A 16,057-nucleotide genomic window follows, 5' to 3' on the forward strand; every position below is an offset into this window, starting at 1 on the left:
GCTCCTGCGCGCGAGATCAGCTTTGGCCGCGTATCGTAGCAGCGAACCGTGCTATAAAAGCTACGGCGTTTTACTTTTTCCACTATTGACCAACGTTTTACTAAGTAGCCCCCCCGACGCGCTCTGCTCGCAGCCATGCATCTTTGCAGTTGTTGCGACAGTTGTCGCGTGGTCATAGAAAGCGGAGGCAAGCTTTGGGCTGGGCACAGCCCGCATCCCATGATGTCCCTAGTAGCGCCTCAGCATGCCAACGGCGATTAGCTCTGTTTGGTCTATAGTATGCCAATTTTCCCCCACGAGTACCCAAATCTAAAGACACCAAACCAGCCTGCAGACACTGCATATTTCTGGAAGTCTGCCGGCAATCCAAGCAAAGTGAACAAAAAAAAAAAACATACCTAAAAGTGGCTCAGGACAGCAACCAGTCAATACACGTAATTAAGTATCCTAAGACTAAACCCAAATAAACAAATGTTCTGTCACTCGGAAGTGAATGCAATCGGTTTATTACACGCAATGACACTTAAGTCAATGTGGGAAAACGAATTTACGATGTGGCAGATTAGGAGCGCTTATAAGTCCAGCTGAACTACAGTTACGGAATGTGCAACAGGTGACAAATGACTTGACGACACGCAGTCCTGATCAGATAAACAGCATATCCGTCTGGACACGAAAATGCCAGGCTATTTGCAAGTCTGCATGTAAGGTATGCGGTGCACGGAGTAAAATGCGACAATTTATTTTCTATTTCACTCTTTACCAGTAAATATTGATGCACAAACTTCACTTTGAGTACAAGGTATGTGCTGCACAAATATGACTATGTGCCACAGTTCAAAGCGGTGCTTTAAAAAGACATCTTTAAAAAGAAATAAGACCAGATGTCTTATTTTGCCCCCAACCTGCAGGGCAAAACGAGACAGTTAAAAAATTTCACCCTTTCAGATTTTCTCGTACAAGCACCTGCAATTCACTCTGTGGGCGCCCCACAGTCTTCATGAGCCCACTTTTTACACTCCACGCATTGACTCCAAACAGAATCCGGCGCAGTGTTGCTCCAAAAGTCTAGCAGATCAAGCACCCCAAGCGTTTGGGCTAATGGCGTCTTTCGTTGAATGCTTGCACTTCATTAGACGAAGTGATTGGAGGCTGAATATGTTCCGACTCATCTTCGCCTCTTTTTTTTTTCAGTTTTGAGGCAGAACTGCACGGGCATTTCATGCCTTTGAACTTCATGCCTTGTCAGCCACGCTTTGTGAGACGATGAATTTCGGATCGTCTATCGCTTGTTATTTTTAAAATTTCAGTATAAAAAAAAAACTCGATTCCAAGACGTGTTTGTGAACGGCTTGACTTAGAGATTCTTTCAATTTTGTGATGCGCCTCTTGAGAGCATCATTGCAAACACGGAACATCCTAGATGTATACTCTAAAAACTAAGACAGTACTGGGCACTCTGGGAGCGTATGCTTTTCGCGTGGCACTGGTCTGCGCATGCGCAATGACACTCCGCCGCCGGTGTGCGCGCGATTCGATGCGCTGCGCAGACGATCAGTGGTGTCACGCACCGGAGCCGGCACCTCCCTCGCACTCGGCCGCGCGCGACTCGCCGCCGCCGGTGTGCGCTTTCCAGAGGAGTGCCGTCATAGCCTTGGTAGACATATGGACGCCGACGCGCGCGCCTTCCCAGTGCAGTCGCCATCTGACACTGCGCTGGAGCCGCTGGATAGCGCCTCTGACTGGCGTTTTCCATGTCGTTTTCCACGCATGATGGATGGATGAAAAACATACGTCCTAACTCTCATATACATACATACATATATATATATATACACATATATATATATATACACATATATATATATATATACACATATATATATATATACACATATATATATATATATACACACATATATATATACACACACATATATATATACACACACATATATATATATACACACACATATATATATATACACACACATATATATATATACACACACATATATATATATACACACACATATATATATATACACACACATATATATATATACACACACATATATATATATACACACACATATATATATATACACACACATATATATATATACACACACATATATATATATACACACACATATATATATATACACACACATATATATATATACACACACATATATATATATACACACACATATATATATATACACACACATATATATATATACACACACATATATATATATACACACACATATATATATATATACACATATATATATATATACACATATATATATATATACACATATATATATATATACACATATATATATATATACACATATATATATATATACACATATATATATATATACACATATATATATATATATACATATATATATATATACATATATATATATATACATATATATATATATATATATATATATATATGTGTGTGTGTGTGTGTGTGTGTGTGTGTGTGTATGGCGTTTCGATGTTTTTTTTAATCGCGTTTCGACTCTCCCACATGCCTGAATTAAAAAACTGCACTTTGGCATCATACGCACTAAATGAACCAAACTTTTGGTGATATGCGTACCTAGTAGTATAAAAGAAAAATACGTAAGTTGCTGTACTGACGTCGAAGTGGCTTCATGCACGGATCCAAAGATTCGGCCGAGCAGAATTTTGCCCCTTTTTAACAGGTCACGAACACACAGACATCAGCCGCGTGATTTGCCCCCACGTTAACGCTGTTAGCAATGATAAGCTTTTACAAATAAAAGGTTGACACCTACCAGCACCTATCGCAGAAGGAGAGAAACAAAAAATTACTTTTTGTATAGCTACAGAAACCGGCAAAGTCAAAATGTCGCGTTTTGCCCCATGTCTCATTTTACCCCACCTATACTCCAATTCCGTCTGCAGTAAAAATACAACCGCCATTCCAGAACAGTGTACTAAGTTTTTGACAGCATATAAAGTGCCACAACCACGATATGGACGAATATAATAATTGTTTAGTTGGACAGGTAGCCTGCCACACCTCACCGGGCAAGAGGGAAAGAAAGGTGGTCGTGGGAAATATGACGACATGCGGCTATATGACCCTGTGCGGGGATGCGAACTACGCGTCGTAGCCTTCGCAGCAGAGCACGTGTTCCTGAGACTAGCATTTAAGCCTCCATCCCCGGAACTTCAAGAGGCGCTTCAATTACGTTGGGCATGGTCGACCTGTTTCCATCGACGCAGTAGTTTGTCCTCAGTAGTTCAGGACCGTCTACGAAGTATTCAGGTGTCCTTCGCTCAGCCGCATAATCAGAACGCAAGCAGCGGATGTGGTGTAGTCACTTGAATTGCGACAGAAGCAAGAGTCGGTCCAATCTTGCGAAAGCATCGACGAGTGTGCACAATGCGCAGACGTAAAATCTGAGCAGCAGCATTTTCGGGCCTCTTCCCAGCCGATGTGGAAGTCGAAAGCGCGGATATGCGTCAAGTCTATACAGGCGCTCTTGCCAATTGTCAGGATCATACCTTACGTCATGTCAGAGAGGCTTTTTTTATGGTGGCAGAGCAAATAGCCATCTTACCGAGAGAAGATGTGACGTGGCCGTTAGAGTGTAAAAATATAGAGAGCTAAAGAGATAAAGCAGAAGTCCGGGAGATTAACCAGATCCAGCCTGCTACTTTGCACTGGAGGAGAAATAGGAAACAGAAAGAAGGTTTTCAGAGAGTATGCCCAATTCCAGTCATTTCACAGTGACTAAGAATCCCCTTATTGTGCAAGATTATGACACGATATAAACAAAATATCATTGTTAGCTATGGGTGCCGCAGCGTACTACAGATAAATTTCGGGGGACTACGGATTAAGTTTCGCCATGTAGTGTACTTTAACGTGCATCAAACTTTTGAGCGCGGGTGCCTGCATTTCGCCCACATCGAAATGGAGCTGCCGTAGCCTGAAATCAAGCCAGAGACGTCGTGCTCAGCAGAGCGGTGCTTTAGCCGCTAAGCAACCACGTCGGGTTAGTCAATAAATCAATTTCCATAATGCACTCACGACATGTTAGTGCCATTCATTCTGCCTCAGCGCCATTCAGACGAAGCAATAAATGTCGAGCGTAATTACCTACCTACTCGGCATGTATGGAGCATATAAAACCCCATCGGGGGGGAGGGGGGGGGTGCTTTAGACGACAAGTCATTTACTTCAGTATGGTCTTATATTTGCTCACAGTGCTGAATTACCTATTCGCGAACTATATGCACGAAGCATTGCGAGCGCGCAGAAGCAGCGAAAATAAGCTTGCAAAGTATAGGAACCATCGCAAGGCAAAAAGATCACGAGAGAGGGCCTATCTTGGAGACCGCGTTCAGGAAGCGGGTCGTTTAAACAGACGGGAAGTTCCGGGAAACCGCGGCACCGAAACGCGCGGTCGGCCTCTCTTCCAGTGCGCGCTCCTCTTGCCGGCGCAGACCGGTTCCTACTGCCCGGCTGATTCCCATCTGCAAGGCCGCCGATTCCGTGAACAGCTGAACCACTGCGAGGACGATAAACATCGAGAATTCCTCGATCAAAAATGATCGCTTAATCAGTGGAATAGCCTTGTTTTCTTTTCTTTTTTCGCCCTTCTAAAAACGATCAAGTGTGGCGATCATGCTTGCATAAATAATGAAGGTCAGCACACACACGGGAGTCGATCAAGGGCATCGTGATAATGCTTTAACGCGTAATTTTACGCAGCAAATTTTGTTACGTGCATATATCACCATCAAGGAGAAATGAGAAAAAAGAAGAAACGAAAAATGATCAAGCCATGAAAAGTGCTGTACTCCTGCTATACCAGAAAGATTTGAAAGTGTCCTCCGGAATACTTGCAAAAATACGCAACGCACTCTCACGTGAGCGCGCGTGCCATAAGGAAGCGTTACGACCTAATATATAACACCATAAATCTGAAATTCCGAGTGGCTAGCATATTATGCGCCACGTCAGGATGATGCTCAGTCACATTGCGACATTAAAGATTCGGGTTAGTTAGATATTGATTTATATATGAGGCGCGGCAACGCCTCACTTACATTTACAAACGTAATTGAACACGGCAAGATGTTTGATGTTGCTTGTGACTCCATTCTATAAGCTGTTTTACGGATGGGTTTCTGTGCCGCCATACTAGGCTGTCAACTTTGCCGTTTTTGGTAACCTGAACAAATAAACTAACAGGCTATAGTACGGTAGCGCGTATCCGCTTGAAGATGGTTGGGGTGGTACACTTGACGTTGCATCACCTTATCGATTCACGTAGTAATATACAGAAAAAAGGTCAGTTTTGCCAAGAGGGCGAAGCAATGAATGCGATAGCAACATTCGAATGTTTTACGAAGCAAGGCCAGCACTTTAGGAGCAATATTAATAGTAGTAAACATGCACTTGCTAATTGACCCAAGTTTCCCGCGGTGCGGCCATAATAGACGACAACAAGGTTCGTGCGTAGTGACGGCGTTGATGAGAAGCGCCTCCCGTAGGTAGCGCATGCTGGAACTAATGGAGATTATATATATATGTCGCTGCCATCATATATATATGATGACAGCGACAACCACCTTGTGGTTACTGAAGTATGTTAACAATGGCATGCAGTGCACTCGTGACACAACACTAGACAGTATCTAGACACGTTGTTGCGTGTAGTTGGCTGTGTGACGTCAGACAAGAGGTGAAGTCCACGTTCGGCACCGAGAAACGCCACAAACCACTCATTTTCGCATCGAAGTGCATTCACGTTGAAGTCTCCTTTGACTATCACCAGCACATTCCCTTGGCACACCGCACTGACGTTGTGGAGCAAGAACTTAATGATGTCGTTCCGCGAAGTTCTCAGATGCAGACTGCTGCGACGATGAAGCCGCGTGATGTTTCGACGGCATCACTACAAGTCACCTGGGGCAGCTTTAAGTTGACTTGGAATCAAACGCTGCGTGGTAAAAGCGTTATCCCGTCGAAGCGTTCGTCACTTCGTAGGGATAAAGAAATGTAGACGAGCTTCTGTGCATGTGTGGGGACACATTGAAGTAGAGGAGCTGAACACACGCGACAGGAGCGGCTGTGTAAGCACTTACGTATAATGGGGGCATGAGCATACATACGCCTTCGGTTTGTTGTAACCTGAAATTTTTAAATGCGCACAAAGGCGTTCGACGACCCATGCGGGCGGAGTAAAATGCGCACGGTCGGTAAGCCATGAAGACACCGGCATAAAAGCGATAGCGGTATTGGTTTGCCTGTCCATAAATACATGAGACGGTGAAAACACAATAAAGGGAATTCCATGGCACGCATACGCTTTTATGCGATACCACACGTTTCAAATCCTTCCCCTGCGTATCAGGCTTTAATACCTTATGAAAAACGGTACAGAACCTGCAAAACGCGCATAGCCACGGGATACGTAGCTGTGTCTCGAGAAGCTTTCTCGGTGGCTATATTTACTCGTGCGCATGTTTTTAAGCGCAGTTCACGACTGTGGCAGGCATGATTGCACAAAATCAATTTCACTGAAAAGGCGAAGCAATGAATGTGATAGCGACAAATTGCAATGCTATAAGAAGTGGGCTGGCAGTCAACTCACTCAGATCTGACCTCATGTAAGTTGTAACTCTACAAAAGGCTGGTGTAAAAGAACAAGGCCGCTCCAGGTACACCCTTGGCACCGTTTTTTCGTCTTAAGAGCGCAGCCCGTAGAAGCTCCTGCCTGCTGTGGAGGCACAAGCCGCGCGCTCATCGTGGCCGCGATAGCGCGGCAATCATAAGCGCCCCACAGGCCCCCACCCCCCTTGTTCGCTCATGAGATAAGCGCGCGCGCAGACGACCCCTGCCGGAAAAGCGATGTTCGCTCCGCAGAAAGAGGAGGCTAGCGCACCCTTCCCCGTATGTGTATATATACACACGTATACATATACACATATACTTGAATGGCGGCGACGACAGCAATTGCAATCGTAATAATATTCGGTTTAATTAACATCTGAAGGTGCATGCCGCTGCCCATGTGTCCTATGCAAAATCGCATATTGCTTATCGGATCACAAAAACCTGCCACAGCGATGCTGCGGCGCTCTGCTGTAGAACACGATATGTAGCAGGTACAATTCACGGGAGTTGCAACCGAATTACGATAACGAAAAACGGCTGCAGTAAATACGGTACCATCTATGCAATGCACAAAGTCTCATTTCACATGCATAGCCTTTCAATCTATCAGTAATCTTGGCGAGAAATTTGGCCCACAGTTTTATTAGAGAGAACAGTAACGTATTCTCGTACGTTGTAATGTCATTCAAAAAACGTGTTGAAAATGCCAGCATCGATATGCAGTAATTCACAATAATCGTAGGCATGCTATCTTCCGGATGCTCTTCTATAGAAACGTATGTACGTCTTTGATATCGGCAATTAGCTCACGAATTCGCAGGCTCACTCGTTTTCAACATTTGCAGCATGGCATGGCACCTACTTAATAGTGCAATCTTAAAGAACCCCAGGTGGTCGAAATTCCGGAGTCCTCCACTACGGCGTATCTCATAATCAAATGGTGGTTTTGGGACGTTAAACCCCGCATATCAATTAAAAGTGCGGTCCTTTGGCTCAGTTTTCTCAAAATGAGCCCGCATATCTGCAGACGTGCTTATCAAGGCTCTGAAGAGGAACGGAGCTTACACTACAAAAAAATACCACAAAGAAAGCCGCTTTATATGAAGACCCTTATTCGGATCTAGATGAGCAGAAGTCCCTTTAAAGCAGGATTCGCTATGTCACGCCGAGCCCTTGCGTCACTAAACAACACACATCATGACAAGCGGCGTCACCGCCTCGTAGCAGAGGCGTTGCAATAACCTCAACAGCCCGCAATAACATTCGAAAGAAAAATGTGCATATATTGAGAGGCAGCTTCGAATTCCCACGAATTCTTGCGTGAAAACCAAAGACTTTCCGAGTATATTTACCGGCCTAAAGAGATTGCATCAGTTAAGGAGCGGATACGACCACAAACCGAAGACTAGTTAGGTGACGTATACAACTTCGAGTGACAAGCTTCCACCAAGAAAACGCTCCATTACCTACGACCCCTACGGCGAGATTCTTAATTATCAAAGCTCTCTTCCACACGAGTTAGCGAGAGATGGTGACTCATTTTATTTGCCCTCGTTTTCTAATGAAAAAAAAATTATCGTGGCAAATGAAATAAGGCAATTTTTTAGATGCCCCTAAATGTAGCCAATCACACTTAACCGATATGTAGCATAAGAACAGAAACATGCTTAGATTGTGCATAAGAAAACAATCGTAGTAAATCGGTGACAACACTTTTCTTTCTCTCAATATATTTCTTACCGCTGTTAACACAAACTACGCTCGTGGAGTACCCCAACAAAAACAACAACACGTAAGGGGACCTATGAACTTCATAATGTCCGCACTGACATAGCCCGGGTCCGATTTAGGACGGCTTCCTAGCGTCAGCTGACAAAGGCGTGCAAAAATTCCCCAAACAAGAGCCGCCTTAGGCCTGACAGCTTTCCCGTAATATCGATATTTCGAAGCACGTGTGGTTACACATTCAGCGGATAGCCCCCGTTTCACCCGAGCAGCGCGATACAAGACACTGGTGCCGCTGAAGGGCGCGCCTATCGCGCCGCGATAAAATTGTTTATTTGAGCCCTTGTCGTGCCACTGGCCTCCCATTAGGGTTTGACTCCAACTCGCGCCCACGGTGAACATGATACATAGTCTGCAAGGGCAAGGGGCGTCAGTGCGTGCACGTGAACTTTACACTGCCGAGAGTTGCTGACCTTTCTTGTTTCCGCCGGCGCGAATGCACGCAAGGCTGTTGGAAGCCGTTGGACAAAGCCATCCCAGCAAACGCACTGACGCGGGCGCGATGACGATAACGCCCTCACTTCCACGGCTCAAGACAAGTCAGCTGGCAGGATAGAGCCAACAGCCTCTAGAAGGCTGTCGGCCTCGACGACCCCTCACCCATTCCACACTCATTTCCCTTTCAGTCTCAGCAACGCAACAGTTGTGTACTCCACAGGGCGGCAACACTGCCAGGCCTTGCGAAATGGGCGGCATAAGAGCACGCATATCTGCACAGATACCTGTACCTCAACAGTGCGGTCACAGAATGAAGGAAGAGGTCGGGCCAGTTGGAAAGTGTGAATAGACAAACAGGCGTAATCAAAATTGCAGTAAACCGGGTGCGAAGAACGAAAACTGCCAAAAAAAATACGTAAGGGTGCACAAAGAAGAAAGGAATCGGGAAAGAAAGTATGTATGATAAGTTGATAACACATAACACTGCTTTGCTATTCGGGCCTTAAACTGGATGGATGTTCGATGCATGGCATAAACATATGGGAGCAAATATTCGCAATAGGATGAGGCATACGACGGGTGTGACAAAATTCCTGAACTCACACAATACATCGTAACGGACCGCTCCAATAATAACCCAGAAGGGTCAGCAGAAAGCGTCCATCTTTTCAGAAGCGATGGAAACCGCATGGAAATGCTAAAAAAGCTGCGACGCCTGATTTTCGATCACTATCCCTGTTATGACGGTTAATCTGTGTTGACTAACAAGATGGCAAAATTGTAGAGCCGTTTGCTAGCACACACAATGTATAATTGAATATCTTTAAAGTATATACGCGAGCGGCTACAGCATGGCAACACTGGCGGGCTCACAAGCCGTGACTGTAGTGTACTAAAATAGTACACTATACCGTGAGGTAACGCGCTCTGTATTCAGGCGGGAAACATTTGTTCCGTGCTCAGCTGCGCGTACAATCAAGTTATTAAAGATTTGCCGATTCATGCAGTGCATGACGTCACACACGCCGTGGCAACAAAGGCAGTCAACCGGCAGTAGGCGATGTTCATTGCCGGGGATCTCTACGGATTATTTTGCACTGAAATATTCTTTTAGATTCATTTCTTTACACCTGTATGCACAAGACCCGTTACTTCCATTTTTCGATAAAAATCGCCAATATTTGGATGACAATGCCACGGTCCCTTTAAATTACGAGCACTTGCGATAAGCAAGAAATGCTTAGAGCGCTTTCCAATCGTAAAAAAAAATATTTAAAAGACTCATAGAACACAGTCTTTAAAAAGCATATAATTTCTGCATTTTCGATAGCGGCGAAAATGCTGTAGGCCCGTGTGCTCAGATTTAGACCGGTGAACGTTAAAGAACCCCAGATGGTGTCCTCCACTACGGCGTATCTCAATCATATGATGGTTTTTGGGACGTTAGACCCCACATATCAATTAAAAAGGAGATAACTACACAATAGATATAGACGACTTGCTCGACTGCGATACATAGTGTCGCCGATAGTTATACTGATATCGTATATGCAGTGTCAAGCGGAAATTGGTGGTTTAGCGAGTCACAGCCACATAATAAGATCACGAGACACGCAGTAATGGGAGACTGGATTACTTTTGACCACTAGCGGGGGGTTCCTGAACTTACATCTTAGAACACATGTATTATTGCATTTCGCTCCTATCGAGAGGTGACAGCCATGACTGGGACCGAAACCCGCGTCCTCATTGCGTCAACGATACACTGTATACACCACTTGCCAAAAAGCAGGCTTTCACTACGTGCTGTCCCGAATCGAACTTCAACTGTCGGGAAGTTTTGGGAAGTCCGCTTTCATAACAGTAAGACATAACTTGAATATTCAATGCCAACCAGTTACGAAACTATAGCTTGATTGATATGTGGGGTTTAACGTCCCAAAACCACCATATGATTATGAGAGACGCCGTAGTGGAGGGCTCCGTAAATTTCGATCACCTGGGGTTCTTTAACGCGCACCCAAATCTGAGCACACGGGCCTACAACATTTCCGCCTCCATCGGAAATGCAGCCGCCGCAGCCGGGATTCGAACCCGCGACCTGCGAGTCAGCAGCCGAGTACCTTAGCCACTAGACCACCGCGGTGGGGCCGAAACTATAGCTTCATTATTACCAGACAGCGATACGGTCATATAGGACTAGACGACTGGAACCACCCTGCTTGTAACGCTGGTCACCAAAGAGGCTGCGCTGATGGAGTTCACAGAATAGCTTCTTAACAGAGAACACGCCAATGCATATATATGACACTTCATTGCTTTCGCTTTTCACCTTTCGCCCCCGCCCCTCCGCCAAACATGTATAATTATCAATGTATAAACGTTCACTTACTCCTTAATGCCGATGACAGTTTGCTGAGGATCCCTCTTCGCCCCGAACGTCGCAATCCATGCGAACGAATCGCGGTCCGATACATACTTGACGACTGGCGGGAGGGGGAAATACTTTTGCGTTTGCGCGTAAAAACCATTCTACCCTACGATTCTGTACTCAAAGCGCGTCACTCATGCACACGCACAAGAACACCACACGACGACACAGTTGTCTGAAGCGCAGTAGCTGTGCCACACCTAACAGCCGCACAAACAAACGCGCGAACGAGCATACGCGCAATATATATATATGGAAGCGCACACGCTGCCCGCAGCGCCATTTATCGACGTCATGTGGCGTCTATTGTGGACAAAGACGAAAAGCCGCGACATGCCACGTGGCCTCACGCCGAAAAACTCGGCGCCGGGGACCCAATGGGCTTGCGCATTTCAATGGTTTCCCACGTGTATAAGAAATGTGTAGAGAGGTCCTCGAATATATATATATATATATATATATATATATATATATATATATATATATATATATATATATATATATATATATATATATATATATATATATATATATATATATGGGATATGGCACAACGGGAGCGTTGTCAACAAGGATAAATATATTTATTTCCCAACAGTTTCGGGAGGGGACCTCCCTTCATCAGGGGATGAGTTATACTGACATGAACTTCATTGCTGCCGCGTCCCTCTCGCCTTGAAAGACGTTTGCGAGAGTGAGAGGGAACTGGAAGAAGGAAAAAAAAAGAGAGAAAAAAGACGAAAAAAGAAAGAAAAGAAAGAAAGTAAAAAACAGGAAGAACCACTGTCAACACTGAGAGAAGCCAACTGTCCGTCTACATCCACCTACGGTTCATATCACGTGCTGTTCAGTTCTTGGCGTGTGTCGGGCCACCCAAGATTGTCGCCGCGGTGCCGGGAGGGTCCGGGACGGCGTGCCTAAAGAAAGGGGTTTCCCCGTAATTGGTCGTTTGGTCGTTCGGCGGGCGGTGTGTGTAAAGGAAAGGTTTCTCGTTAATGGGTCGGTCGGCTATTTACCTTTAATCTTATATATATATATATATATATATATATATATATATATATATATATATATATATATATATATATATATATATATATATATATATAACATGCGCTCTACGTAGCTGTAATATGCGAGCAGTATACACTAAATTTAGCAAAGGAGAGCGCACTTTTCAAAGAAACGCCCTTTCCACACCGCTTGTAAAGAGAGAGTGCCAACTAACTGGCTACTGCTCCTGTTAGTGGCGTCAGTCTGAACGGGAAAGTAAACGAGACCAATACGTATAACTGGCGTCTCGCGCAACAAAGTGACGGCTCCGAACTGTTTGTTCTTTACGATTTTAAGGTATTACGGTGAACACACATTCATACCAGTTTGAAATTCCGCACTTCTCTGGTAATGCTATATTATGACTGAATGAAGAGACTTTTCCACACTGACATCTTTTATATTGCTTTTCACTCAGTATGTATAAATTACCGGTGAATACCACTTGACTTACAGATTTGTCGTGCTCCTGTCGGACTTTCCATTCCGACAAAAAAAAATTCCCAGATCCCACGTACAGTTAGAATCGATTATATGCAAAGCACAAATGAGGGAGGTTGAATTGTCACATTTAAATCAGCACAACGTTAGGAACCGGGCGTAAATTGTGCCGTACATGACTTCCATGTCATGATTACCGTGTTTGCGCCTGGCATCTGTGCTCGTCGTCCATTCACGTCACGTGATACCAAATTTGGCATACATGAAGCTAGCACCGCGAGTGCATCATGAGCAGGGGCGGATCCAGCCACTCATTTTAGGGTTGGGGGTGGGGAGGGTGCGGTCGTTTGCAGTAACACTGAAGAGGAGGTTGTGGTCATTATTTTTTGTTTTTACTACCACAAAAATTTTCTCAGAGCATAAATACTGTTAATGTGTGCTCAAAGTGGTCCCGCTCATTTGTCCTAATTGAGGGCAGCAGATGAACGGCAAGCACTGAAGAGAAGAAAAGGGGGGGGGGGGGTGGTGCTGACAGGGTGTGGTGGGGGGCGATTGCCCTAACCACCAACCCCCTCTAAATCCGCCACTGATCATGAGCGTGACATGTAGTCATGTTCTGACATGACACTCGTGTCATGATTTCCACGTGAGGGTCTGCCACTTATGTTCGCCATGCAGTCGTGTCATACCACACCAGTTTTGTAATATGTCATGTGAACGAAACCACCGCAAGAGCAGCAAGACCATTAAATGTAAATATTGACACTCATGACATACATGTCGTGATTTTCATGTTACCACTAATCACTTATGCTCGTCATACCGTCATGTTATTCCATACCAATTTTGGTATTGATACCATTATCAAAACGGCAAGGAGAGCCAAAAGTCGTAAACAGCACAGACAGACAGCCAGACAGACAGACAGACAGACAGACAGACAGACAGACAGACATTGATTGATATGTGGGGTTTAACGTCCCAAAACCACGATATGATTATGAGAGACGCCGTAGTGGAGGCTCCGGAGATTTCGACCACCTGGGGTTCTTTAACGTGCGCCCAACTGAGCACACGGGCCTACAACATTTTCGCCTCCATCGGGAATGCAGCCGCCGCAGCCGGGATTTGAACCCGCGACCTTCGGGTCAGCAGCCGAGTACCTTAGTCACTAGACCACCGCGGCGGGGCGGACGGACAGACAGACAGACAGACAGACAGACAGACAGACAGACAGATACGATCAAACTTGCCGAAGCTCGCTAGGAAATGCTTCGCATTCAAAAAACTTCCATTTACTTTAGCCTTTTCCTCATGACGCGAGAGCGCAAGCGTTTAAAAGAAAGGCATCAATTGCTTCAATCATTACATGAATCAGTCAATAACGTTTACACCCACTGTTCCCGCGAACTGTTTCAGGTTTTCTTCGCATGCGCACTCGACTCTTGTTTAAAGATACGAAGTGCCCCGAGCAAATCCATACAGGAACGCAACTCGTCGAGCTGCGAACGGCACCCACCGCACCGTGACGGCCGCGCGTGACGGGCCAAAGCGGCTGAGAAGGGTCCGCACGAGCTACAACGCTCCTCGCTTCGTGATCCTTTCAGAAGCGCGCCGCCGACGGCAGCCTCACTGCGTTCTCCCACGACCGACGCTGCACTGTTTCATGCGTCCTTGCACACTGCGTGCGCGTAAAGAAGCACGGCGCAAATGTCTTTGAACGCGACCTTTGACCCATGTTGAAGCGGGTGGCGCCTAAAAGCCCGCTCGCGTTTTCCCCCATTATGGACAAAGAGTACCAAGATTCAAAAGGGCCCGAACTTTTCGAACGTTAGGGCTCATCTGCGAAGACGCGCGCGGCATAAGCTCACGCGAGGAAACGGAGAAAATTACTATTGCCCATTCCCCGCGGCTTCAGTTTTGGTCGTTAGAAAAGAGGCTCATACTCAGCCCAGGAGCAAGCCCCTTCAAAGCTTCCAACCACTGTGCGCAGTACAAAAAAAAAAAACAAGAGAGAAAAAAACCAATCAGAAAAAAAATATACAGATACAGATAAACGTGCATGTGATCTCAAAATCTAAGCATATTCAGTAAACTGCCTGCTTTTCTGCCACATTTCGTCGTGTTCAAGCATACGGTAAAAGTGTGGCCGGAATATAAGCAACGTACACAGGGACGGTGTGATTGGGTGGGTAAAAAACTTAAAGGAATCCACAAAACAATCAGGGGCAAGTTTTTGGTTAAATAAGAACGCGCGCGAACTTTCGTCCACCTCCCCTCCCCCTTTTTTTTTATTTCAATTCTTTCCTCTTTCCTTCTCGCATTTTTCTGCTTCCCCGCAGAAAAAAGATATGCGAGAAGCAGGCGTACAAATGCTACGCCTATCTACACTGCCCACACCGAGCGCGAAGCCCTCGGCACGTCATATATGATGAAAAAGTTGCAGTTTCATCCACAAGTGGAATGTGTGACGACAGCACAGCGTGAAATTACGTGGAGTAAGCCTTGGGCTCTTTCCTCCGGCCTCGAGTGTTATAAGCGATAGAAGGCGCGTTCGACAAATCTGATTTACGGAAAAAAAAGGGGGTAAAATGTCATAGTTTTGACGCAAGGACGAAACAATGAATGCGATAGCAACAAACGGGAACGTTATATTCGGCTAGCGGCTAACTCCATAAGGATACTATCCGGCGTAACTCTAAAAAAACGCTGGCATAAGGGAATACGGCCACACCAGAGAGCAAAACGTTTTGTATCGACTGTCGCTAGCAGTGAGAGCAAGCACACATAAAAATATGAACCGTCTATAGTGGTGTCCGTCCAGGCTTTTTCGATCGAAGTTCGCAGTTTCTGCCCGAGCAACGCAGCAACCCAACCCCTTTCACTCCGGCACCCGCCCAACCCCTTCCACCCCGGTCCTTCGTACGACGGAGCTCCATGGCCAGCGCGTGTAATCTCTGTTTGAGCCGCGCTTACCTGTAGTCTTGTGAAACTTTCTCCCACTTAGATTATCCGGGACGATGTTATCGATGTGCAGTTTACACGCAACATGAAAGCTATGGCGACTGCAAAAATGTGCTTCGAGTGTCTATATAATTGCTATTTCAATTAGAAAACAACATTAATTGAAGAGATTTGACGAGCCAAGACTAACACACGGTTACGAGCCTGTGCGTCGGACACCAGATTAATTCGAATACCCGAGCATGTCTAAGGCGAACTTA

General features: G+C 45.4%; 1 protein-coding gene across 3 annotated transcripts in view; it reads right to left on the reverse strand.

Moving 5' to 3' along the window:
• LPCAT (lysophosphatidylcholine acyltransferase) overlaps window positions 1–16,057 on the reverse strand; it is a 117,070-nt gene that overhangs the window by 64,036 nt on the left and 36,977 nt on the right. For 2 of the 3 annotated variants that reach the window (XM_037428334.2, XM_037428333.2), the window contains exon 1: window positions 11,301–11,550. The exons of the other annotated variant lie outside the window; for it this stretch is intronic. In XM_037428334.2, the coding sequence (XP_037284231.2) occupies window positions 11,301–11,439 (139 nt within the window). In that variant the 5' untranslated portion in view covers window positions 11,440–11,550. Of the gene's footprint in view, window positions 1–11,300; window positions 11,551–16,057 lie in introns of those variants that run through there. 3 annotated transcript variants of the gene reach the window in all.

This window comes from Rhipicephalus microplus, chromosome X (assembly GCF_043290135.1).
Source record: "Rhipicephalus microplus isolate Deutch F79 chromosome X, USDA_Rmic, whole genome shotgun sequence".
Taxonomy (NCBI): domain Eukaryota; kingdom Metazoa; phylum Arthropoda; class Arachnida; order Ixodida; family Ixodidae; genus Rhipicephalus; species Rhipicephalus microplus.